Genomic DNA, 25,059 nt, shown 5'->3' with positions numbered 1-25,059 from the left:
GGGAGAGTAGGCGGGGCCCTATGAGGACGCGTACCACATACGTACAAGTAATAACCGCCAGGCACGCAGAGCATTCTGGGATGTGTAGTATTCGCGTGCAATGAAGGGGGGGTGCAGTATTCACATGCAGAGCAGATTGGGGGTGCCGTATTCACAAGCAGAGCAGATTGGGGGTGCCGTATTCACAAGCAGAGCAGATTAGGGGGTGCAGTATTCACATGCAGAGCTGTTTGGGGGTGCAGTATTCACATGCAGAGCAGTTTGGGGTGCAGTATTCACATGCAGAGCAGTTTGGGGTGCAGTATTCACATGCAGAGCAGATTGGGGGTGCAGTATTCACATGCAGAGCAGATTGGGGGTGCAGTATTCACATGCAGAGCAGTTTGGGAGGAAGTATTCACATGCAGAGCAGTTTGGGGTGCAGTATTAACGTGCAGAGCAGTTTGGGGGTGCAGTATTCACGTGCAGAGCAGTTTGGGGTGCAGTATTCACGTGTAGAGCAGTTTGGAAGGGTGCAGTATTAACATGCAGAGAAGTTTGGAGGGTTCAGTATTCATGTGCATAGCTGTTTGGGGGATGCAATATTTGCCTGCAGGGCAGTTGGGGGTGCAGTATTCACGTGCAGACCAGTTTGGGGGGGGGGGTGCAGTATTCACATGCATAGCAGATTGGGGGCGCAGTATTCACATGCAGAGCAGATTGGGGGGTGCAGTATTCACATGCAGAGCAGATTGGGGGTGCAGTATTCACATGCAGAGCAGATTGGGGGTGCAGTATTCACATGCAGAGCAGATTGGGGGTGCAGTATTCACATGCAGAGCAGTTTGGGGGTGCATTATTCACGTGCAGAGCAGTTTGGGGGGGGGGGGGGCTGCAGTATTGTCATGCAGCGCAGTTTGGGGGTGCAGTTGTCACGGGAGACCAGGACTCTTTCACAGGATCAAGCACCAGGCAGGACACTGAAGCCAAACAAATAAAAGTATATTTATTCTGGCGAGAGCCAGCAGACCCAACACAATATGGCAGCAGAGGAATAACTTCTCGCGTGCGGAGGCTGTGGGAAAGCGGATGCTTTCCCTGGCCATAGTGAACAGGCCGTGGGTGTCGTTCCTAGGGGCGTCACGGAGCTGGTTTGTCCTCAGTGGGTGAACCGCTCATTTAATTGATTTCTCGCGCAACGAGCGTCCCCTCCTGCTGACGCGCCCGCACGCCGCATGGACACGAACACTGCCTTAAGGCAGTCTGTTGGCTCCGCACGGTCTGTAGTACCATGTCCCCAGCCTTAGTCTATAAGACAGTCGGCAACCACCACGGTACTGAAATCGGCTGCCTCTCTTATAGAGGTCCCATCTCCATAGGCAAGCATAGAGAACGGGCCGGTGACCAATAACAAAACGAGGGCTCATCAGTGTTGGCCAATCAGGTCAGGGGATGTGATGGAGAGGCTGCGGCAGGGAGGGCAGGAATTACAAATCAGTCAATGGGAACAGTGTCTACCACCTCTTGTTCCCAGTGTCGGCTCGCTATCTCTTGATGAAATAGGCTTCCTCTCTGGGCAGACAATGATCCTGTTAATCAGACCAACGGCGCTCAGAGAGAACTGCCCATACCCACCCTCCATTCTCCACAACCTTCTCGTGTTACCCTCAGTGCCCGGGTGTGCAGGCTGATTAAGTGTATCAGTCTAGCATGCCTAGGGCATCCCAGAACACAAACTTTGGCCTCGGACATGGTCAAAAAGACCGTGCTGAGGGGAAACATTATCCCCATCAGCGCGGCTTTAGACGGCACTTCCGCAGGCGTGCGGAGGCGTGTGGAACGTCAGCCGACAAGCCGATTTTAGTTTTCCCGCTGAGGGAAGCGCAGGGCCGGTCACTTGACTGCCAGAAGCCAATGGCAGTCCGTGACGTCGGTGCCGTGGCGCGCTAGCCCCGCCTCCAGAAAGCCTCCCACCCAGCACACAAGCGCGTTCGCTGCCGCTCATGCAGGGACAAGAAAAATGTTGCTGGCGCGACAGAGCGCTGTGCCTTGGCGTTCTCATGCAGCAGGGTCGATTCCTGCCCTGCAGCTAGGCTTGATTCTGAGCACTTCAGGGGACGTGGTCATGATGTCACGGAGCTGGTTCGCCCTCATTGGGCGAATCGCTCACGTGACCCGGCCATTGTGCGGCAAAGACAAAAAAAAACGTTTGCCTCCGTATGCAGCACTCTTGCTGACGCTCACGTGCAGCATAGACGTTCCTATTGGCTTAATGGAACTCATCACGCAGCAAGCACACGCACAAGCACTACATGAGCATGGATGCGGCCTCATACAGCAACACCAATATGTTCAACAATAATAAAAGTTACACACATTTTGCTCATTCATACTTGGCCAAATAAGCCACGACAGGATGAATATCCATGGCTAACGTGTATATTCATCCAGACGATGAGGCAATAGCTGGACTTTACCTTGATTAGAGTAGCCACATTGTCCCCATCGTCACAGTATTCACATGCAGGACAGTTTGGGAGGGGGGGAAGGGGTGTAGTATTTATGTGCAGAGCATTTTAGGAGGTGTAGCATTCACGTGCAAATCAGTTTGGGGGGTATAGTATTCACATGCAGAACATTTTTAGGGTGTGCAGCATACACGTGCAGAGCCTTTTGCTGTCTGATGTATGTATATAGGGAGGTATTGTACACTTACACAATGTGATTATATATATTAGAGATAGACAGAGGGGGGAAGCTTCAGAGCCACATGTGCTGAAGGCAGGATACCCTGAATACCGGACCTGTTGGTGGCCCTTGAGGACTGGAGTTGCTCACTCCTATGCCATCGGCTCTTCTACAAATAATCTGATTTCATTCTCCCAACACCTATTCTTTTTGGTGCTAGGCCTTTAATGTGACTTTAACATAAGTTAACATGAACTGACTTTCTTCAGCAAGTACAGCTTTATCAGTTACGTGAATGATGGTTAGCGCTACTTTAAATGGCCCAACCGCGATTCAAATCTGAATAGTGCTAAGAGAGTTAGAAACAATCTCTTGTGGCACTAATAGAGGGGTGGGCAACTCCAGTGCTCAAACCCCCCTCCCTCCAACAGATCAGGTTTTCAGGATATCCCTGCTTCAGCACAGGTGGCTCAATCAGTGGCTCAATTGAGGACGGGGAAGTGCCCACCCCTGCTCCAATATCTGCCAATTCATGACCCGTAGAAATTGTTCTCAGCCCCAAGCCCAAGCAGATCCAAAAAAAAAAAGGGACAACTGAATGTTCTGGATGTGAAGCCAGAGAATGTGTGTTCAAATCAGGAGGACACACTGTCTTTTAATGGTCAACAGAAACAAACACAGCGCCTGCATCCGAGCCGTGGCATCAGATCTGACATCGCATGCAACACACAATTTTGTTTAACCATTTTTTTTTTTTATTTATGTAAAAAATATAATTTACAAGAAACAGTTGAGGCCGCTTACTTGCATGTCAGTTGAATGAACTCACAACATTACAACACATTCTTATGTACAAAGCAGTGATGGTATTTAACTTGTTCTTGTGTCTGAAAGGTATAAAAGCTTTGGACTGTGGCATAGGTAATAGAAAAAGAAATACTGCCCATAGGCAAATACCTTCCAGGCCGTGGCTTTGTAATGAACAGCACATGGGGGTCAAAATGCTGCATGAGATCTGAATCTGTTTGGTACATCATTACCTGTTTATAAAGAGCAACTCTCAAGAGGCTCTCAATACGCACACTGATTATTTTCATGACGCGGCTGCAACTTGTTTAGTGCAGGGACGGCTGTTTACACAACACTGGCTTCCACTCACATGGTTTGGCAACATGAGAAGCTGAAATATGCCAAATCCATGCACTTTTTTTTGTATTCCTGGAAATATCTGAAAAAGCCCCATATTCGTCATCTTTCAGTTTCAGCAACGTAAAATAGAAATATTTGAAATGAGAAATACCCGGAGTTCCACTCAGCAGGGGTTGAGAATTGAGATAGATGTTTCCATGTAACATTTTCTATTTGCCTAACTGTTTAATATATATTGTATAGCATTTGAAATGTTGAAATCCAGACCTGCAAGCACAACAAATTCCATATTGCTTTCTTGGGGATGGGGGTGGGGGGGAGAAGAGAGGCAAAGAATATGAAGTAAATAAAAACTAGGAATGCCACAGTGGTTCTCTGGATGATGTTAGATAATTCACAATGGCATCCATATTTAAGAGGCCCCACAGCTAACACCTGACACTGCTCTTCAGAAATGACCAAGAAAACAGGGGGGGTGGAGAGTCAGCTAATAACCCAAGAGGGGCCATGAATTACCAAATGTAAAGGACCAACATCTCATCTCACCATTCGTGTCAACAATGCACAAATTAATACAGGTTGTTAAAAATCACATGAGGCAGAAACATTGAAATGAGCAATGCGCTAAAGCAGTAGTGCTCAACTCCAGTCCTCAAGACCCCCCCCCCCCCCCCAACAGGTCAGGTTTTCAGGATATCCCTGCTTTAGCACTGGTGGCTCAATCAGTGGCTCAGTCAATTGAGCCAGCTGTGCTTAAGCTGTGATATCCTTAAGCCCTGACCTGTTGGGGGGGGGGGTCTTGAGGATGGAGTCGAGCCCACCTGCACTAAAGAGACATGCTATAAACACTACCTTTCAAGGTGCTAATCAATCAGAGATTATGTTACTCGCAAAGCAGGAAAAAGGCAGCCATATTGTGCTCTAAAAATATCTAATCATGCACAGCACAAAGCAGCAGCGGGAATGTCTGAAATAAGGGAGCACAAGAAGTGTTTTCTGAGCACGAAGTGTAAAACAAGAAAATTTTAATATCCGACAGGTTAAAAAAAAAATTTAAAAAAAAACCTAACCCTAAACATTGAATATATATATATATATATATTTACAAGTTACTCAGTGGAACCAAATCAGTGGAGCCAATACAGGGAAGCAAACAGCAAATAAAAAGATATTACCATGGACATTAAGACGGCTGCGTAGAAGAAAGGTCCTTTCTAGCGGTAACGTGGGAGGTAATTTATCACGTGGCATAGAAATGTCACCATATGGAAGTCCAGCATGTAATGATATTACACACCACAGATCTGGACAGCGATGAAACACGGGGAGAACTTGCCAGGGATATTGTAGAGTAATGTACAGTCTTTCTTTTGCAAGAAGTAAAAAAAAAAAAAAAAAGTCTATCAGCAGTGAAAGACAAGACAGCTACTCGTGGCTGAAGACTGGTAATACTGGGGTAACCCTATGAAACAGAACCTGTCTGCTGGTGCTCCATACATTGGGTCACTAGGTCGCTGTGTAAAGTCCAGTGCAGAGAGCTGTCCACTTGGCATTCTTCATCTCAGACAGACACTGAATGCTGGCGAGATGCAGTTAATCAGTCGTCAATAGTCGGCAACCAGAAAGCCTGCAGAATGAAGAAACAATATCGCCCATTACTACAGTAACTGGGAAAAACGATTACTACCTTAAAAGTCAGTTGCAGCATTTCCACTCGAGTAGAAGGGCACATAGGTACCTCGGGAGTATGTAGCTTCCTTTTGCCCGACACCCCCCATTTCCCCCCCCAAGGGGTACCAGCAAGAGGAAGCCGTTTGATGAGACCACATGCACAGAACATTGAGGCCATAAAGTAATATTTCTGTCACAGTTTCACCCCAAACAACTTGTTTTCTAATTGCCTCAAATCCAAAATATCTCTTCAATATGCAGGTGTCAGTTATTATTATTATTAAGAGTAACATACATCAGTGTATAGCTATACAAAGGGAGCACATTCACATAGCTATATACAGCGTGTGTAATAATGGATATATTTTATAAATCGAAAAGTAGGCACAACTCACATATAAACTAAGGCAGATAATAGCGAGTGAATGCATTATAAAAAAGGTATATATAAAATATACACACACACGCTATATATAGGGACGGCACTCCTTCCTTCACACATGCGCAGCCATGAGGCAGAGTATGAAGACTGGACAAAGAAATAAAGAACACATGCTAACATAAAACATATTCTATGTTTGTATATGTTACATGTATCTGCTCCAAAAGGTGGCAGTGAGACAGCACACAGGGAAGCCTCATGCTGAAGCCGACTGCGCCTCTCATTGCAAAGCATTGGAGGGGGGGTCCAGAATGAAATGAAAGGCGCACCGCACCCCCTGTTGACATCACAACAGCGCCATGTTTGGCAGACATTAATGGTAGGTGGAGATAAAGTTTAGCCTGCGAGTAAGGTTGGTTGGCCTGGGATTGGGAGATATCAGGTCGCTGTTTGCCACCCATAGCATGTCAGGGGTAGAAATGTCCTTACCATGTTCGAACAAGCGCTTGCAAACGTCATGAACTTGGGGTTGAATTGCAAGCAGGTTATGGGACCTGTGTGTTTACCATCCAGAACCGCCACTTTCATCCCACTCTCACCGTTCCACACGTGGATCTTCCCATCTTCAGAGCCTGCAGAGGCACAGGGCAGTGAGAATAAGCAGTGTTATGGGGCGAGAGGAGAGAAGGCTGAACACACGCCTTACCTATCATAATGAACTGGGAGTCCGGGGTAAAGGAAGCTTCCAGCGTGACCGCTTTGCTGTTGTTATAACCCTGAGAACAAAGAATATTATAACCACAGAGGACGTCTTATTGATATGAAAAGAATTCACTTCGTGGTTAACATGGGAAAGCTCTCACCCCGAATGTGTGCAGGACGGCCCCCTTAAAGGCATCAACCAATCGGAGAAAGCCCCCGTTGGTGGAGATCAGAATAAGCTTCCCATCATTGCTAAATTTCAGTGCTGTCCACTCGCACGTTCGATCATACTGCATCCTAAAGGTTGCAAACGGGCCCTGCAAAGAGCATTCAGATATTAAGGAGCCATAAAAGGCTGAGACACCTGCCTACCTGGGCTAGGTGGAAGGAGCGACTCAGTGAGCAGAGAAAAGGCACGGACTGTGTAAACAATGACACCAAACTTGAACCAGGGGAACTTGGTCCAAATCCCAGTGAGCTCCTTGTGACCTTGTGCAAGTCACTTTCTCCCTGTGCCTCAGTCACCAAAAACAGATTGTAAGCTCCTCTGAACAGGAACACTAACACATTCTACGTGCTGCGTACCGCGCACTGTACTGTAATGGTGAGCACGTTCAGTCCCATTGGGAGAAACGCTAGATGAAATAAAAGTGATTACCTGTTACATAATTATTAACCAAAAGCCTCTCTTCTCACACTTTCTTTACAAGTCTTTTCCACCTGACTGATTCCACTTTCAAAAGCAACACTAACCTTATCAAAAGATCGAAGATCATACAATTTGACCACCTCCGAATTTATTCCGGCTGCAAAAATAAGACCCTCTGGGTCAAAGGAACAAACAGGCTTTCCTTGGAGATGCATCAGACCCTGCATGAAGTAAAGAAGGCACAGAAGGCATCGAGTGAAGCAAAGGACGTCAAACAAGAAAATGCACCAGAAACTCTGTAATACGGCTCAAATCACAGGGTTACCCACCTGGCAGTTGGGAGAGCGCAGATCCCACAGTCTGATGGTTTTATCCAGTGATCCCGAAATGAACGTATCATCCACAGGAGACATAGACAAGGCGACTACCCTGCAGGTATGAACAACAGAGTGAGCAAAGTGAAAGGCGGAAGCCCATGCAGTACCCAGCTGCATAGGGAACAAGAGCCAAGTTACATCAGTGGAACAGAGGACCTGTTCAACACCTAGTGAAAGTTTCTGGCGACCTTGAGTTAACCTCCCTGTGCTTTAGGGTTAGATCCCAAGGCCCTCGAAGAAGAGATGACTTTACGCCAGTACAATTGATAAATGGCAGTGCAGAGACTGGCAGCGCAGAGACTGGCAGCGCAGAGACTGGCAGCGCAGAGACTGGCAGCGCAGAGACTGGCAGCGCAGCATAGAAATATAGGCACGCTCAGCAACAATGTGATTGCGTCTCACCGCGTTAGCGCATATAAACAGCACTGAATAACAATAAATTAAGTGATAGAGCACAGCTGGGATCGCATCTTACCTCTTGTTGTGACCTGGGAAATAACGGATGTATTTATTATCATGGAGAGAGAGATATCGGATTGTATCTGTAAGGAAACAAGCATTTTAGCACCGGCCATATGATATACAAAGTAGACAGAATTGAATAAACCTTTTTACAGCCAGACTCTGCATGACCTCCATAAAAAAAAAAAGTTAGGCAAGACAGAAATAAACAGACACTATGGAGTGCCCAGGTATTCATCCAATAAGCTGCCAAATCCCATATGTACACAGCACTTCTCTTCTTAGATCCGCCTCCAAAATCCTGCTAATGGTTCAATAAAGAACCTGGTAGCTCTTCCTTCTCTTACCGAACACACTTCTGGAACAATTTACCAGTGTCTCAAAAAAATACCTCCTGTCTACGTTCAAGAGTTTGCTGTTTCCTACTTTAAACCATGTTTGTAATTTGTAATGTTATCAACTTAATATTTTGTACCCGGGACATACTTGAAAACGAGAGGTAGGTAACCCTCAATGTATTTTTTCCCGGTAAAACATTTTATCAAGATAAATAATTAGCTATGTGACAGGCCTTGATGTAATCAGTACTCTTAGTTTGAGGATTCACTGTTGACTGTGCCCTGCCCCAGGCAAGGCAGTGGTCTGTACAGTTATCTCCAGAAGAGGGTGGTGTCACAGACCCTTAAACTGTACAAACTACTACCTCAGCCCAGACCCAGGCATGCTGATAGAACAACACCGCTTCTTTACCGATGTGCACCTACCACACCAGCTGACAAAAAAGGTTATTATCATTGATATTTGTAAACTGTAACACATTTAGCACAAAACCAGGCTATGGGGAAACAAATGAGCACACTGACATACCATCAATTTTGTTGGAGCTGTAGACCACTGTGTTGGCTGCATGAGTATATCTGATGAGGTCAACGCCATACTTCTTACTGTACAATGTCCTCTTGGGCCTGTCAAAAAGTAACAAGACAGAGCATGAAAACAGCAGCCACCCGGAGCAGTCTGCGGAAAAGACCAAATCAGAGAGTTTATGATCTTGCAGTGTGAAGCCTCCTCTCTGCACCAAACCCTCATCTCTGGCCATCTCTAAATTCCTGCACCCGCTCTCTTACTCACTTGCCCTCCTGGCAGTCGTACAACACGATAGAGTCGTCATCGCTGCTGGATATCACAGTCTCCCCAGTGGGACTGAAGTCAAAGCAGTTAATTTTATCAGAATTCTCACGGAAAACCTTCGCCACTCGGAAACTACGCAGGACGTTATCTGTCAGCTTCATGGCGGTCGCAAGGGGTAGAAGGGTCCCGTTACGTGGGAGACGGGGGGTGGGGTGAAAGGAAACACGGAGGGAGGTGGGGGCAGGAGAGATGGGCGTCGCTGAGGAAGAAGCACCAAAGTTAGGGGCAGAGGTGGAAACTACTGAGGAGCAGCAGGGGGAGAAGAGCACCACTGTGGGGAAAGCAGGGGAGAGAACTGCACCACTGAGGGGGGAGAGAAGCACCACTGAGGGAAGCGTGGGGCACAAGGGCAGCACTGACAGGGAAGTGGGGCAGCACTAAGGCGGAAGTGGAGGCTCAGTACTGAGGGAGAAGCAGGGCACTATGAGGGGGTGATGGAGGGGCAGCGCGGGGGTTTGGGAGGGTGGCGCTGAGGGCAGCAGGGGGGTGGTGCTGACGGGACAGCAGGGGGAGGGGCAACGCCGAAGGGGGCAGCACTGAAGGGGGTAGGGGGGTCAGAGCTGAAGAGGGCAGGGGGGTCAGAGCTGAAGAGGGCAGGGTGGGCAGCGCTGAAGGGGGCAGGTGGGGGGCAGCGCTGAAGAGGGGCAGCGCTGGGGGGGGCAGCGCTGAAGGGGGCAGGGGGGGCAGCGCTGGGGGGGGCAGCGCTGAAGGGGGCAGGGGGGGCAGCGCCGAAGGGCCCAGTTGGATAGCAGCGCTGAGGCGGCGGTGGGTGGGCAGCGCTGAAGGGGAAGCGGGAGGAGAAGGGCCCTGCTGACGGGAGAGCGGGGAGGCAGCGCTGAGGCGGGAAATTAGACCTATTAGAAAAGTGTCAGACAACGGGGGAAGCAGAGGTGTTTCTGCTGTTCCGGGTCACTCGGGCCCCACTATCCGGTAGTTCCGGGTCACTCAGGTTTAGGATTTGCGCGACCTCTCCGCTCTCATTGTTTCCGCCATGTTGTTTCTGCAGCCGGAAAAAAGGGCGCGTTGCATTGTGGGACCCTAGCAGCACGCCGTTAGACAGACGTCCATCGTTATTGGCTGTTGGGGGCCGTGACGTCCATGGTCTATGCTACTCTTCCGCCATGTTATCCGCGGCGAAACGAAGCAGGATGTACCAGCAGGGCCGCCATGTTGCGAGTGGCTTCAATTAGGCGCCATCTTTTGTGTGGCACGCTTGGTTATGGTTACAGTATATGGTTATATATTTGTCTGGAGTTTTGTATTGAAGTTCAGTCATTTACATGTATACAGGAGGGCGAATAGGATTAGATCATATTCTGATCTAATAAACACAAAATCTTCTTGAAAGTCTGTGCATGCCATAGGCCTTTTAGCAAATAAAAAAAAAAAAAAATCTGTACGTTGGAGGGGTTTTTTTTTTATCTACTATCATTGTATTTAATGTTAGGCACTTTATAAACCCAAGCAGGATTTATTTCCCTTGCTGTGGTACCCATCAGGCTAGCTCTGGTTAATTATTAATTAGCATATGGGACGTGATGGCCTTCTAGAGAGCAAGCAAAATATTGGACTTTATACCCACCAAAAAAAAAAAAAACTGAACAGTTTGCAGATCTCTGATCCCAGAGAAGTAAGAACATCCCGCCTGTCTGCAAGAGAACGCGGCGTCCAATAAGGAGCACATGGGAATCGCCTCTGCACTTTTTACTTTAGTACATCAACAATCGGCCTCCTCTGTATGTCCTCTGCACGTATAGAAAAAGCCCTCAGGCTCGTACCCGCAGGTGATGTGCACATTATTTGCCTCTTGTGTTCGTTTCTCTTCTGTTCATTATCGTTTATCATAGACCATCTTCTTTTCCTGATTAGTATTATTGTGCAAGTAATACTCCCCATCAAACGGCTTTTCTTAGCTCTACTTCTGTTTTACTAGCTGTAAAATATGCCGATTTAGCAGATCTTAAAGGCCTGTTATGCCTTGCTGTCTCTTGTCCCTTCTTCCCCACCTTACGCTCATATATCATGCCCTGCTCCTCTATACACTCTCTCCTACGCTCTCTTTGCACTCCCTGCCTTACTGTGTCTACTCCTCTCTGTGCACACTACACTCCTTCCTCTCCTCATCTATTTCCTCCTCACCTTGCTGTCTCTCCTCCCCTCTCATTCCACTCCCTCCTGCTCCATGTGCATACTTCTCTCCATTCCCTCCTTGTCATTAGTGTTGCCAGGTAGCTGCTCCAAAAATACTGGACACAATGGTGAAAGGTGCAATGCGACCCTCGCACACACCTCTCTCCTTGGGCCCAGGCTCCTGCCACCTCCTTGTGGATGGAGGAAGCTGCTTAGCCCCCTAGTAACAGCCCTGCTGTCTCCCTGTTCGAGAAAGTCCCATGGTCTGCCAAGCTGGTCGGGTCACCAAGTCCAGAGAGGTGATACTGGACATTTTACTGGACAATGTGTCCAAATACAGGACAGTCCAGTTCAATATTGGACACCTGGCAACCCTACGAGTCGTCATCTGTCTGTTTCTCCTCCCCTCCTTGCTGTCTCTGTCTCCTCTCCCCTCCTTGCTGTCTCTCTCTGTCTCCTCCTCTCCTTGAGGAGGCATTCCGGTTGTTGCAGACATCCTTAGACTTTTATATATTCTACTATATATTTCAGAATGTTTGTCTGTGTCGCAAGTCAGCCAATGGGTGTTGTTCCTGGTAGGCTTTATATCTGGCACGTGACATCATACTGGTGACATACCTAAGCCTTTTAGATATATAGATTCTTGTCGTTTGGAGATGTGGCCTGGGGAAAATAACGCAAAACATCCCGCTGTTACCACTCCCTGTGCACCCTACGTCCCACCGATAACTTTCCCTGTGCACCCTACGTCCCACCGATAACTTTCCCTGTGCACCCTACGTCCCACCGATAACTTTCCCTGTGCACCCTACGTCCCACCGATAACTTTCCCTGTGCACCCTACGTCCCACCGATAACTTTCCCTGTGCACCCTACGTCCCACCGATAACTTTCCCTGTGCACCCTACGTCCCACCGATAACTTTCCCTGTGCACCCTACGTCCCACCGATAACTTTCCCTGTGCACCTAACGTCCTGCTTTCTGTGGATCCCACATACCACTGTTACCTCTCCCTGTGCACCCTACGTCCCACCGATAACTTTCCCTGTGCACCCTACGTCCCACCGATAACTTTCCCTGTGCACCCTACGTCCCACCGATAACTTTCCCTGTGCACCTAACGTCCTGCTTTCTGTGGATCCCACATACCACTTTTACCTCTCCCTGTGCACCCTACGTCCCACCGATAACTTTCCCTGTGCACCTAACGTCCTGCTTTCTGTGGATCCCTCATACCACTTTTACCTCTCCCTGTGCACCCTACGTCCCACCGATAACTTTCCCTGGGCACCTAACGTCCTGCTTTCTGTGGATCCCACATACCACTGTTACCTCTCCCTGTGCACCCTACGTCCCACCGATAACTTTCCCTGTGCACCTAACGTCCTGCTTTCTGTGGATCCCACATACCACTGTTACCTCTCCCTGTGCACCCTACGTCCCACCGATAACTTTCCCTGTGCACCCTACGTCCCACCGATAACTTTCCCTGTGCACCCTACGTCCCACCGATAACTTTCCCTGTGCACCTAACGTCCTGCTTTCTGTGGATCCCACATACCACTGTTACCTCTCCCTGTGCACCCTACGTCCCACCGATAACTTTCCCTGTGCACCTAACGTCCTGCTTTCTGTGGATCCCACATACCACTGTTACCTCTCCCTGTGCACCCTACGTCCCACCGATAACTTTCCCTGTGCACCCTACGTCCCACCGATAACTTTCCCTGTGCACCCTACGTCCCACCGATAACTTTCCCTGGGCACCTAAAGTCTTGCTTTCTGTGGATCCCACATACCACTTTTACCACTCCCTGTGCACCCTACGTCCCACTGTTACCACTCCCTGTGCACCCTACGTCCCACCGATAACTTTCCCTATGCACCCTACGTCCCACCGATAACTTTCCCTGTGCACCTAACGTCCTGCTTTCTGTGGATCCCACATCCCGCTGTTACCTCTCCCTGTGCACCCTACGTCCCACTGTTAACTTTCCCTGTGCATCCCGCTTTCTGTGCACCCCACTTCCTGCTGTTACCTGTCCATATACTCCCTTCATCTTGCTCCCTACACACCCCACGTCCCGCTTTTACCGCTCCCTACACACCCCATGTCCCACTGTTACCTGTCCCTATACACCCCACGCCCCGCTGATATCTCTACATATGCCTCCCACCCTGATGGAGGAAATGGTGAATGGGTACTGATGGACAGGTGCATGGTGTTTTCAGGATCCCAAAGCAGGATAATGTGCTTGCATGCAGTCCTGGCTTTTCATTGGCCATAGAAATGCAGTAATATTGTGACCCAGATTGCACTGGAATTACAGGTAATTGACGAGCTATGCCAGACTCGTACAATGACATTATTAGTGATCCTCTCTGATTCTGATCCAAATATTGCTACTAGTAATTGCGCATGTGAGCTTTACTCTGATCCTGTCATTTCTCTCCAGGTATATACTTCCACCCATGGCCGGAGTATTACGGGGTCGGCACCTGAATCGTGTTCTCACCTGCCGAGCGTTCAGTGCAGCCCGGGGCAGGATGTGTGTGCAGGAGGATGCCCGGCAAATATTCTGGAGTGCTGTGTGTGCTGTGCTGCCTCCTTGCATGATACGGAGGAGCCTGGCAGTGAGAGACAGCTGTAACCCCCCTATCCTGGAGTGTGGGGGGAGAGAGTTCCCTCTGCACAGCAATGTGTACCTGGTGGGGTTCGGGAAAGCTGTGCTGGGAATGGCAGCTGCAGTGGAGCAGATCGTGGGCCAGCACATAGTGAGGGGTGTGATCAGTGTCCCACGGGGCATGGAGGAGAGCCTGCTGCATGCTGGGAAAAGGTACTGTCACAGCACACTGAACACGGTTCCAATAATACCCAGGTAATGTCAGACCACACTGAGCATAATGATAATCATACCCACGTAGCATCAGAACATTGAACACAGTGCTAATAATACCCAGGTACTTTCACAGTTCATTGAACATGGTGCTAATGATACCCAGGTACTATCACAGCTCACTGAACATAGTGCTAATAATACCCAGGTACTATCAGCACAGGGCACACATGGCAGTGACACTGGGGCACAGCCACAGCACAAGCACATTGTGTGTGTGTGTGTGTGTGTGTGTGTGTGTGTGTGTGTGTGTGTGTGTGTGTGTGTGTGTGTGTGTGTGTGTGTGTGTGTGTGAAAGCAGCACGCTGCAGCAGGGAAAGGTAGGAACTACTCTCTTCACTTTTGTTAAGCCATCCATCCCCTCCCCCTGGCACACTTAACCCCTTCCCCACCCTCCTCTTGGGACCCTTAACCCCTTCCTCTCTTCCCCTTGGGCACTAAACCCCTTCCTCTCTCCTCTCTGGGACCCTCAACTCACCCTGTCATTCTTGCACTTCACCATTTCTCTCCTACACTGCTCCCATCACCCTAACACCCCTCTCGTCCCATCACTCTCACCTACACTGCTCCCATCCCCCTAATATCCCCCTCATCCCACCACTCACCTACACTGCTCCCATCTCCCTAACATCCCCCTCATCCCATCACTCACTTACACTGCTCCCATATCCCTAACATCCCCCTCATCCCATCACTCACCTACACTGCTCCCATCACCATAACATTACCCTCATCCCACTCTCACCCTTTATGAAAATGTTAAAAAAAATAATTTAAACAGATTTTTTGACAATTCTTAATCAGTTTAATATATATTTTTAACATTTTATAAATGAAATGTGTTTTTAATAGTAGGGAGTATCTCGGGGTGAGAGTGATGGGTTGAGGGGATGTTAGGGAGATGGGAGCAGTGTAGATGAGAGTGATGGGATTAGGGGGGTGGGAGCAGTGTAGGTGAGTGATGGGATGTTGGGGTGATGGGAGCAGTGCAGGTCAGAGTGATGGGATGAGGGATGTTAGGGAGATGGGAGCAGTGTAGGTGAGTGATGGGATGAGGGGGATGTTAGGGAGATGGGAGCAGCGTAGGTGAGTGATGGGATGAGGGGGATGTTAGGGGGATGGGAGCAGTGCAGGTCAGAGTGATGGGATTAGGGGGATGTTGGGGTGATGGGAGCAGTGTAGATGAGTGATGGGATGAGGGCTTTGTTAGGGAGATGGGAGCAGTGTAGGTGAGTGATGGGATGAGGGGGATGTTAGGGAGATGGGAGCAGTGTAGGTGAGTGATGGGATGAGGGGGATGTTAGGGGGATGGGAGCAGTGTAGGTGAGAGTGATGGGATTAGGGGGATGTTAAAAAGACTTGAGCAGTGTAGGTGAGTGATGGGATGAGGGGAATGTTAGGGAGATGGGAGCAGTGTAGGTGAGTGATGGGATGAGGGGGATGTTAGGGGGATGGGAGCAGTGTAGGTGAGTGATGGAATGAGGGGGATGTTAGGGGGATGGGAGCAGTGTAGATGAGTGATGGGATGAGGGGGATGTTAGGGGGATGGGAGCAGTGCAGGTCAGAGTGATGGGATTAGGGGGATGTTGGGGTGATGGGAGCAGTGTAGGTGAGAGTGATGGGATTAGGGGGATGTTAAAGAGATGGGAGCAGTGTAGGTGAGTGATGGGATGAGGGGGATTTGGGGGTAATGGGAGCAGTGTAGGTGAGAGTGATGGGATGAGTTGGATGTTAGGGTGATGGGAGCAGTGTAGGTGAGTTATGGGATGAGGGGGATGTTGGGGTGATGGGAGCAGTGTAGGTGAGTTATGGGATGAGGGGGATGTTAGGGTGATGGGAGCAGTGTAGGTGAGTGATGGGATGAGGGGGATGTTGGGGTAATGGGAGCAGTGTGGGTGAGAGTGATGGGATGAGGGGGATGTTGGGGTGATGGGAGCAGTGTAGGTGAGTGATGAGATGAGGGGGATGTTGGGGTAATGGGAGCAGTGTAGGTGATTGATGGGATGGGGGTGATGTTAGGGGGATGGGAGCAGTGTAGGTGAGTGATGGGATGAGGGGGATGTTGGGGTAATGGGAGCAGTGTAGGTGAGAGTGATGGGATTAGGGGGATGTTAAAGAGATGGGAGCAGTGTAGGTGAGTGATGGGATGAGGAGGATGTTGGGGAGATTGGAGCAGTGTAGATGAGTGATGGGATGAGGGGGATGTTGGGGTAATGGGAGCAGTGTAGGTGATTGATGGGATGGGGGTGATGTTAGGGGGATGGGAGCAGTGTAGGTGAGTGATGGGATGAGGGGGGTGTTGGGGTAATGGGAGCAGTGTAGGTGAGAGTGATGGGATTAGGGGGATGTTAAAGAGATGGGAGCAGTGTAGGTGAGTGATGGGATGAGGAGGATGTTGGGGAGATTGGAGCAGTGTAGATGAGTGATGGGATGAGGGGGATGTTGGGGTAATGGGAGCAGTGTAGGGGAGAGTGATGGGATGAGGGAGATGTTGGGGTAATGGGAGCAGTGTAGGTGAGAGTGATGGGATGAGGGGGATGTTGGGGTAATGGGAGCAGTGTAGGTGAGTGATGGGATGAGGGAGATGTTGGGGTAATGGGAGCAGTGTAGGTGAGAGTGATGGGATGAGGGGATGTTAGGGTGATGGGAGCAGTGTAGGTGAGTGATGGGGTGAGGGGGATGTTGGGGTAATGGGAGCAGTGTGGGTGAGAGAGATGGGATGAGGGGGATGTTGGGGTGATGGGAGCAGTGTAGGTGAGTGATGGGATGAGGGGGATGTTGGGGTAATGGGAGCAGTGTAGGTGAGTGATGGGATGGGGTTGATGTTAGGGGGATGGGAGCAGTGTAGGTGAGAGTGATGGGATGAGGGGATGTTAGGGTGATGGGAGCAGTGTAGGTGAGTGATGGGGTGAGGGGGATGTTGGGGTAATGGGAGCAGTGTGGGTGAGAATGATGGGATGAGGGGGATGTTGGGGTGATGGGAGCAGTGTAGGTGAGTGATGGGATGAGGGGGATGTTGGGGTAATGGGAGCAGTGTAGGTGAGTGATGGGATGGGGGTGATTGTAGGGGGATGGGAGCAGTGTAGGTGAGTGATGGGATGAGGGGGATGTTGGGGTAATGGGAGCAGTGTGGGTGAGAGTGATGGGATGAGGGGGATGTTGGGGTGATGGGAGCAGTGCAGGTCAGAGTGATGGGATGAGGGGGATGTTGGGGTGATGGGAGCAGTGTAGATGAGGGGGATGTTGGGGTAATGGGAGCAGTGTAGGTGAGAGTGATGAGATGAGAGGATGTTAAAGAGATGGGAGCAGTGTAGGTGAGTGATGGGATGAGGGGGATGTTGGGGAGATGGGAGCAGTGTAGATGAGGGGGATGTTTGGGAAATGGGAGCAGTGTAGATGAGGGGGGTGTTGGGGTAATGGGAGCAGTTTAGATGAAAGTGATGGGATGAGGGGGATGTTGGGGTGATGAGGACAGTGTAGGTGAGGAAAGGTGAAGTGCAGACATTGAATGGGTTTGGGAATAAAAGGCCATTTGTTCTAGTAAAACTAAAGAAAATGTATTTATTTTGAGAACACATTTTATTTAGATTTACTAGAACATTTTCAGACTTTTATTTTAACAAATGTATCGTGACTTATATCGTTATCACGATACATTTCTTAATATTGTTATTGTGGTGAAAATGTTGACATCGCCCTAGTCTCCGTAGCATTATACAGGGGTATATGTGTGTTACAGTAGCAGTATTTTGGGGTATGTATATATGTGTCTCACTAGCATTATACAGGGGTATACGTGTGTCTCAGTAGCAGTATATATGTGTCTCAGTAGCAGTATACGGGGTATACATGTGTCTCAGTAGCAGTATATGGGGGTATACGTGTGTCTCAGTAGCAGTATACAGGGGTATATATGTGCCTCAGCAGTATACAGGGGTATATGTGTCTCAGTAGCAGTATACGGTGTGTGCAGGGAGATGTTACTAGTTCCTGGTTCCCGGGTACGAGTGATGGGCGGGGCAGAATACAACATGGCGGACGACGCAGCACTGGAGGCGGCTGCAGAAATAAAGAGCCTGGCGGAGAAACTGACAGATCGAGATGTACTGATAACGCTGATCTCAGGTGAGAGGGGGGAGAGGAGGGAGAATGCAGAGGAAGAGGGGGGAGAGAGAATGCAGAGGAATGGAGGTGGGGGAAGAATGCAGGGAGGGGGGGAGAATGCAGAAAGGAAGGGAGAATGGAGAGAGAGCGAGAGGTGGGAGAAAGCAGAGGGTAGAGGGAGACGAGAGAGCATTACTGCTGGTAATGATCTCAGATGAGAGGGGGACATCTCTGTATACACAAACATATAAAGACTTATGCAAACGTAGACAGGTGTCCTCTCTCGTCTCCCGGTCTCTTGGGGCTCTTGGTTGCTGCATTTTTACAGGTGTAATCTAGGAGCATCCATCAATCCTCCTGTCTGTCCTTGTGTCAGGTGGGGGGTCTGCTCTCCTGCCAGCTCCTATGCCCCCTCTCACGCTGCAGGACAAGCAAACGGTGACCCGGCAGCTGGCACTGAGAGGAGCGTCCATACAGGAACTAAATACTCTGCGCAGGGCCCTGTCACAGCTTAAGGGGGGAGGCCTAGCCAGAGCAGCATATCCTGCACAGGTCAGTGACAACACCCAAATACCACCCTGTAACACACACTGTACCATCACATACACTGAGTGTAACCCCGATCCCTCCCAAATACCTCCCTGTAACACACACTGTACCATCACATTCACTGACTGTAACCCCGATCCCTCCCAAATACCTCCCTGTAACACACACTGTACCATCACATACACTGAGTGTAACCCTGATCCCTCCCAAATACCTCCCTGTAACACACACTGTACCATCACATTCACTGACTGTAACCCCGATCCCTCCCAAATACCTCCCTGTAACACACACTGTACCATCACATTCACCGAGTGTAACCCCGATCTCACCCAAATACCTCCCTGTAACACACACTGTACCATCACATACACTGAGTGTAACCCCGATCCCTCCCAAATACCTCCCTGTAACACACACTGTACCATCACATTCACTGCGTGTAACCCCGATCTCACCCAAATACCTCCCTGTAACACACACTGTACCATCACATACACTGACTGTAACCCCGATCTCACCCAAATACCTCCCTGTAACACACACTGTACCATCACATTCACTGAGTGTAACCCCGATCTCACCCAAATACCTCCCTGTAACACACACTGTACCATCACATACACTGACTGTAACCCCGATCTCACCCAAATACCTCCCTGTAACACACACTGTACCATCACATTCACCGAGTGTAACCCCGATCTCTCCCAAATACCTCCCTGTAACACACACTGTACCATCACATTCACTGAGTGTAACCCCAATCTCACGCAAATACCACCCTGTAACACACACTGTACCATCACATTCACTGCGTGTAACCCCGATCTCTCCCAAATACCTCCCTGTAACACACACTGTACCATCACATTCACTGACTGTAACCCCGATCCCTCCCAAATACCTCCCTGTAACACACACTGTACCATCACATTCACCGAGTGTAACCCCGATCTCTCCCAAATACCTCCCTGTAACACACACTGTACCATCACATTCACTGAGTGTAACCCCAATCTCACGCAAATACCACCCTGTAACACACACTGTACCATCACATTCACTGCGTGTAACCCCGATCTCTCCCAAATACCTCCCTGTAACACACACTGTACCATCACATTCACTGAGTGTAACCCCGATCTCACCCGAATACCTCCCTGTAACACACACTGTACCATCACATACACTGAGTGTAACCCCAATCTCTCCCAAATACCTCCCTGTAACACACACTGTACCATCACATACACTGAGTGTAACCCCGATCTCTCCCAAATACCTCCCTGTAACACACACTGTACCATCACATACACTGAGTGTAACCCCGATCTCTCCCAAATACCTCCCTGTAACACACACTGTACCATCACATACACTGAGTGTAACCCCAATCTCTCCCAAATACCTCCCTGTAACACACACTGTACCATCACATTCACTGAGTGTAACCCCGATCTCACCCAAATACCTTCCTGTAACACACACTGTACCATCACATACACTGAGTGTAACCCTGATCCCTCCCAAATACCTCCCTGTAACACACACTGTACCATCACATTCACTGAGTGTAACCCCGATCTCTCCCAAATACCTCCCTGTAACACACACTGTACCATCACATACACTGAGTGTAACCCCGATCTCACCCAAACACCTCCCTGTAACACACACTGTACCATCACATACACTGAGTGTAACCCCGATCTCACCCGAATACCTCCCTGTAACACACACTGTACCATCACATTCACTGAGTGTAACCCCGATCTCACCCAAATACCTCCCTGTAACACACACTGTACCATCACATACACTGAGTGTAACCCCGATCCCTCCCAAACACCTTCTATAACACACACTGTACCATCACATACACTGAGTGTAACCCCGGTCTCACCCAAATACCTCCCTGTAACACACACTGTACCATCACATACACTGAGTGTAACCCCGATCTCACCCGAATACCTCCCTGTAACACACACTGTACCATCACATTCACTGAGTGTAACCCCAATCTCACCCAAATACCTCCCTGTAACACACACTGTACCATCACATTCACTGAGTGTAACCCCGATCTCACCCGAATACCTCCCTGTAACACACACTGTAACATCACATACACTGAGTGTAACCCCGATCTCACCCAAATACCTTCTATAACACACACTGTACCATCACATACACTGAGTGTAACCCCGGTCTCACCCAAATACCTCCCTGTAACACACACTGTACCATCACATTCACTGAGTGTAACCCCGATCTCTCCCAAATACCTTCCTGTAACACACACTGTACCATCACATTCACCGAGTGTAACCCCGATCTCACCCAAATACCACCCTGTAACACACACTGTACCATCACATACAGAGTGTATCCCCGATCTCTCCCAAATACCTCCCTGTAACACACACTGTACCATCACATTCACTGAGTGTAACCCCGATCTCACCCGAATACCTCCCTGTAACACACACTGTAACATCAAATACACTGAGTGTAACCCCGATCTCACCCAAATACCTCCCTGTAACACACACTGTACCATCACATACACTGAGTGTAACCCCGATCTCACCCGAATACCTCCCTGTAACACACACTGTACCATCACATACACTGAGTGTAACCCCGATCTCTCCCAAATACCTCCCTGTAACACACACTGTACCATCACATTCACTGAGTGTAACCCCGATCTCACCCGAATACCTCCCTGTAACACACACTGTACCATCACATACACTGAGTGTAACCCCGATCTCACCCAAATACCTCCCTGTAACACACACTGTACCATCACATACACTGAGTGTAACCCCGATCTCACCCGAATACCTCCCTGTAACACACACTGTACCATCACATTCACTGAGTGTAACCCCGATCTCACCCGAATACCTCCCTGTAATACACATTGTACCATCATATTCACTGAGTGTAACCCTGATCTCTCCCAAATACCTTCCTGTAACACACACTATACCATCACATTAATTGAGTGTAACCCCAAGCTCACCCATATATACCACCCTGTAACACACACTGTACCATCACATAAACCTCGTTCTCGTCCAAATAACATCCTGTAAATGCTGCATATAGCTATATTTCTAATACGTTTGTGACAAGAACAGTGCACAATGTCCCAATAGTGGATTTTATGTAGGTGAAACCGAAGAAACAAGAAAAAAAAGAATGAAAATGCATTGCTGCAGCATTAGCATAAAACACACGCACACCTGCCATCATAATATCAAGTTACAATTATCAAGGGCAATTTCAGAACTCAGCGAGGGGAAAAATAACATGGGAGTATAAACTCCAGCAAACGTTGGATACATTGAATACAGGACTCAATTGGGCAAAGGGATTAATGTCTCATTCTGAAATATACTTTTGTAATTTAGGTGTCCCACTGTACAGTCATCCTGCTCTCTACACCTCACACCACAATTACCGACCTAGCTACATGTCCTTTTGTGCATTGCCTTGTTACACTAAGGCTGCGATTCTAGTGGCAGCGACGGCACGCGCGGCGCAAACAACAAACCTGTTCTCTATGAGGCCGCCCATAGAGCGGGCGACTGCGCCCGCGATTCCTGAGAAGACAATTTTGTCTTTGCCCGCGTGACGGCCGGGTCACGTGCGCGGTTCAGCCAATTAGGGCGAAACGCTCATGTGACGTCACGGCCACGCCTCCCCGTCGCCTCGGTGCAGGTTTTGCGCAAGCGACAGGCGCGCGTTACATCATGCGCTCCATCTCGCACGCGGCCATTATAATCGCAGCCTAACCTTCTGCCCCGACACTGCACACACTCCCCCTAATTCCTGCCCACTTTACATTTCCATGTTACTTGGTGTATGATGCGCATTTACATTTGTATACCCAGACTGGGTCATTCTTGTATAAATATGACTATCAGCTTCATTTGTAATAAAAAAAATGCCTGATGAAGGAACCTTTGTGGTCCTGAAAGCTTGAACCCGTCAGCTAATAAAAGGTATTACTTCTAGTTTACGTTTCATTCTCGCATACAGTAAGTGCCAGTTAATACCAAACATTGCAGCCTGCAGATATGCTATTTAAACACTTAAATATGTGTGATCACCTAATATCGCATCTTGGTGACTGCAGACAGAATGCTAAATCTACTCTTATTACAAATGGGAACAGATGATTAGCCCCAGGAAACTCCTGTTTGTGGCGCACACACAGCTCTCTCACATTCTCCCTCTACATTCTCGTACTCTACAGGTCATCAGCCTGATTTTGTCTGATGTCATTGGAGATGACCTTGATGTTATTGCAAGTGGCCCCACAGTTTGCAGCGGTCACAATACAGAGGAATGCCTTCAGATACTGGCCAAGTACAACCTGCGGGACTCTGTGCCGGGGGCTGTGGAGGGCGTGCTACTCTCCAGACCTCCCACAATCTCTCATGGGGATTTCAGCCACGTACATAACATCCTTATTGGTTCCAACCTCATGGCACTGCGTGAGGCAGAGCGCGAGTCTGTAGGGTTGGGGTACCTTCCCTTACTCCTGTCTGCAGCCGTTAGTGGGGATGTAAGAGAAGTGTGTCGCTTTTTCAGCCTCCTCGCTCAGCTGATCTGCTCCATCCTAACATGTAGTCCTGAGGAGGGGCAGCTGGAACAGGAGATCCTGTCTCTGACCACTGAGCTGGCTATTCCTGATCTTAACCTTGCTGACCGACTGCAGGATCTGAGAGCATCTGGGGATGTGAAAGCGGTTTGTGTCCTATGCGGGGGGGAGACCACAGTGCTCGTACAGGGAGAGGGGAGAGGTGGAAGAAACCAGGAGCTGGCATTGCGAGTGGCACAGGAATGGCACAGGGCTCAGGCTAGCATGGAAGGATGCGAGGTATTGTTTCTGAGCGGGGGCACAGATGGGCAAGACGGTCCCACAGAAGCAGCTGGTGCTTTGTCATACCCAGAGCTTGTGGTGCATGCTCAGGACAGTGGCCTGGATGTGGGAGCCTCTCTGAATCGCAGTGACTCTCACGGTTTCTTTAGTCAGTTAAACGGTGGACGGAACCTACTGGTGACAGGACTCACTGGCACCAACGTGATGGATGTGCAGATGCTTCTGATCCGGAGGAAGGAGAGATCAGAAGACCTCCCAGGCACTGACCAATGATAGCCCCACTTACCAGGAAGATCCCAGCCAGAATGTGGGCCCAAGGCACAAGATTCAGGGGCTCACAAAACTGGAAACAAGTAAGCAGCCAGCAGAGACAGAAGCAGGAGCGCACAAACTGCTAATAACTCCCAGCAATATCCTAATGCAGGATTATTTTAACTTGATAAAATGTCATTATTGTAAAATGTTAATGTTTTATAATAAACAACTGCTAATTAGTTACACATTAACATACCCCACTTTCATCTACTCAGACTGGCGTACACCCGCAGACAGCTGATGTGCTAGGCTTCCTATTACACACGGTCACATGCAGAGTGATTGGTACATGTAGGCACAAGCAAATAAGGGGACACAGATTCCCAATGTCCTAATACGGACAGAGACCATGTGTGAGTGATATAACACCGTGTGAAGGAACGGTAGCGAACACTCTATATAAATGGGGGAGGGGACTGTCTGTTTCTTGTTCAGCTCCATGCTGTGCCACGGTACAATGCAGCTCACATTCGTGGTGTTACGGATCACGTTATAGGGGAGATGCACACATGTAAAGGTATCGCAGTGCAGGGAAGATCACACATGCATGTGCCACGTTACAGGACAGATCACACACGTGCAGTGTCCTGGTACAGCAGGGCACATGTAGTGTCGTGAAGCAAATCACACACATGCTGTCATGTTACAGGCAGGAAGGTGCATGTTACAGGCAGACCACACACGTGCAGTATCGTGTTACAAGCAGATACACACACACGTGCATAACTGTTACAAGCAGTTCACATAAGTTTAGTAATGTTACAGACCGATCACACGTGTAGTATATACATACACACAAACAATCCACCCACACACATTCAATTCCCTCCTGTATAGTGTGTGTGTGTGTGTGTGTGTGTGTGTGTGTGTGTGTGTGTGTGTGTGTGTGTGTGTGTGTGTGTGTGTG

The 25,059-nt window shown here is 49.0% G+C and overlaps 2 protein-coding genes across 3 annotated transcripts; one reads left to right on the top strand and one right to left on the bottom strand.

The window, feature by feature from the left end:
• Positions 1 to 3,399: 3,399 nt before the first annotated feature.
• Positions 3,400 to 10,308, bottom strand: WDR82 (WD repeat domain 82). Its single transcript, XM_075574236.1, has 9 exons — positions 9,191 to 10,308; positions 8,927 to 9,024; positions 8,073 to 8,139; positions 7,550 to 7,649; positions 7,325 to 7,441; positions 6,733 to 6,888; positions 6,576 to 6,645; positions 6,359 to 6,501; positions 3,400 to 5,443 (listed from the first exon to the last, which is right to left on the bottom strand). The coding sequence occupies exons 1-9, from the start codon at positions 9,349 to 9,351 to the stop codon at positions 5,414 to 5,416; spliced, it is 942 nt and encodes a 313-aa protein (XP_075430351.1). The 5' UTR covers positions 9,352 to 10,308; the 3' UTR covers positions 3,400 to 5,413.
• On the top strand, positions 10,050 to 24,343 carry GLYCTK (glycerate kinase). Of its 2 annotated transcripts, none has more exons than XM_075574234.1 (5): positions 10,050 to 11,034; positions 13,838 to 14,260; positions 18,252 to 18,403; positions 18,759 to 18,934; positions 23,208 to 24,343. In XM_075574234.1, exons 2-5 carry the CDS (start codon positions 13,854 to 13,856, stop codon positions 24,108 to 24,110), a joined length of 1,638 nt encoding a protein of 545 aa, XP_075430349.1. In that variant the 5' UTR covers positions 10,050 to 11,034; positions 13,838 to 13,853; the 3' UTR covers positions 24,111 to 24,343. The 2 variants fall into 2 exon arrangements, with proteins under 2 accessions (XP_075430349.1, XP_075430350.1); XM_075574235.1 differs by having other exon boundaries at positions 10,053 to 11,034; positions 13,838 to 14,218.
• The last annotated feature ends 716 nt before the right edge of the window (positions 24,344 to 25,059 follow it).

Source organism: Ascaphus truei, chromosome 17 (genome assembly GCF_040206685.1).
Source record: "Ascaphus truei isolate aAscTru1 chromosome 17, aAscTru1.hap1, whole genome shotgun sequence".
Taxonomy (NCBI): domain Eukaryota; kingdom Metazoa; phylum Chordata; class Amphibia; order Anura; family Ascaphidae; genus Ascaphus; species Ascaphus truei.
This window is presented reverse-complemented; position numbering and strand designations above follow the sequence as displayed.

Bases quoted from the DNA above. Each gene is read 5' to 3' on its own strand.
- WDR82 (XM_075574236.1), bottom strand. From the start codon at position 9,351: ATGAAGCTGACAGATAACGTCCTGCGTAGTTTCCGAGTGGCGAAGGTT. The intron at 8,140-8,926 runs GTATGTCAGTGT...GTTTCCTTACAG, and splicing joins CAGCTCCAACAAAATTGATG to ATACAATCCGATATCTCTCT. The intron at 5,444-6,358 runs GTAAGGACATTT...TTCATTCTGCAG, and splicing joins CAAGCGCTTGTTCGAACATG to GCTTTCTGGTTGCCGACTAT.
- GLYCTK (XM_075574234.1), top strand. From the start codon at position 13,854: ATGGCCGGAGTATTACGGGGTCGGCACCTGAATCGTGTTCTCACCTGC. The intron at 14,261-18,251 runs GTAATGTCAGAC...CGGTGTGTGCAG, and splicing joins ACGGTTCCAATAATACCCAG to GGAGATGTTACTAGTTCCTG. The intron at 18,935-23,207 runs GTCAGTGACAAC...CGTACTCTACAG, and splicing joins GAGCAGCATATCCTGCACAG to GTCATCAGCCTGATTTTGTC.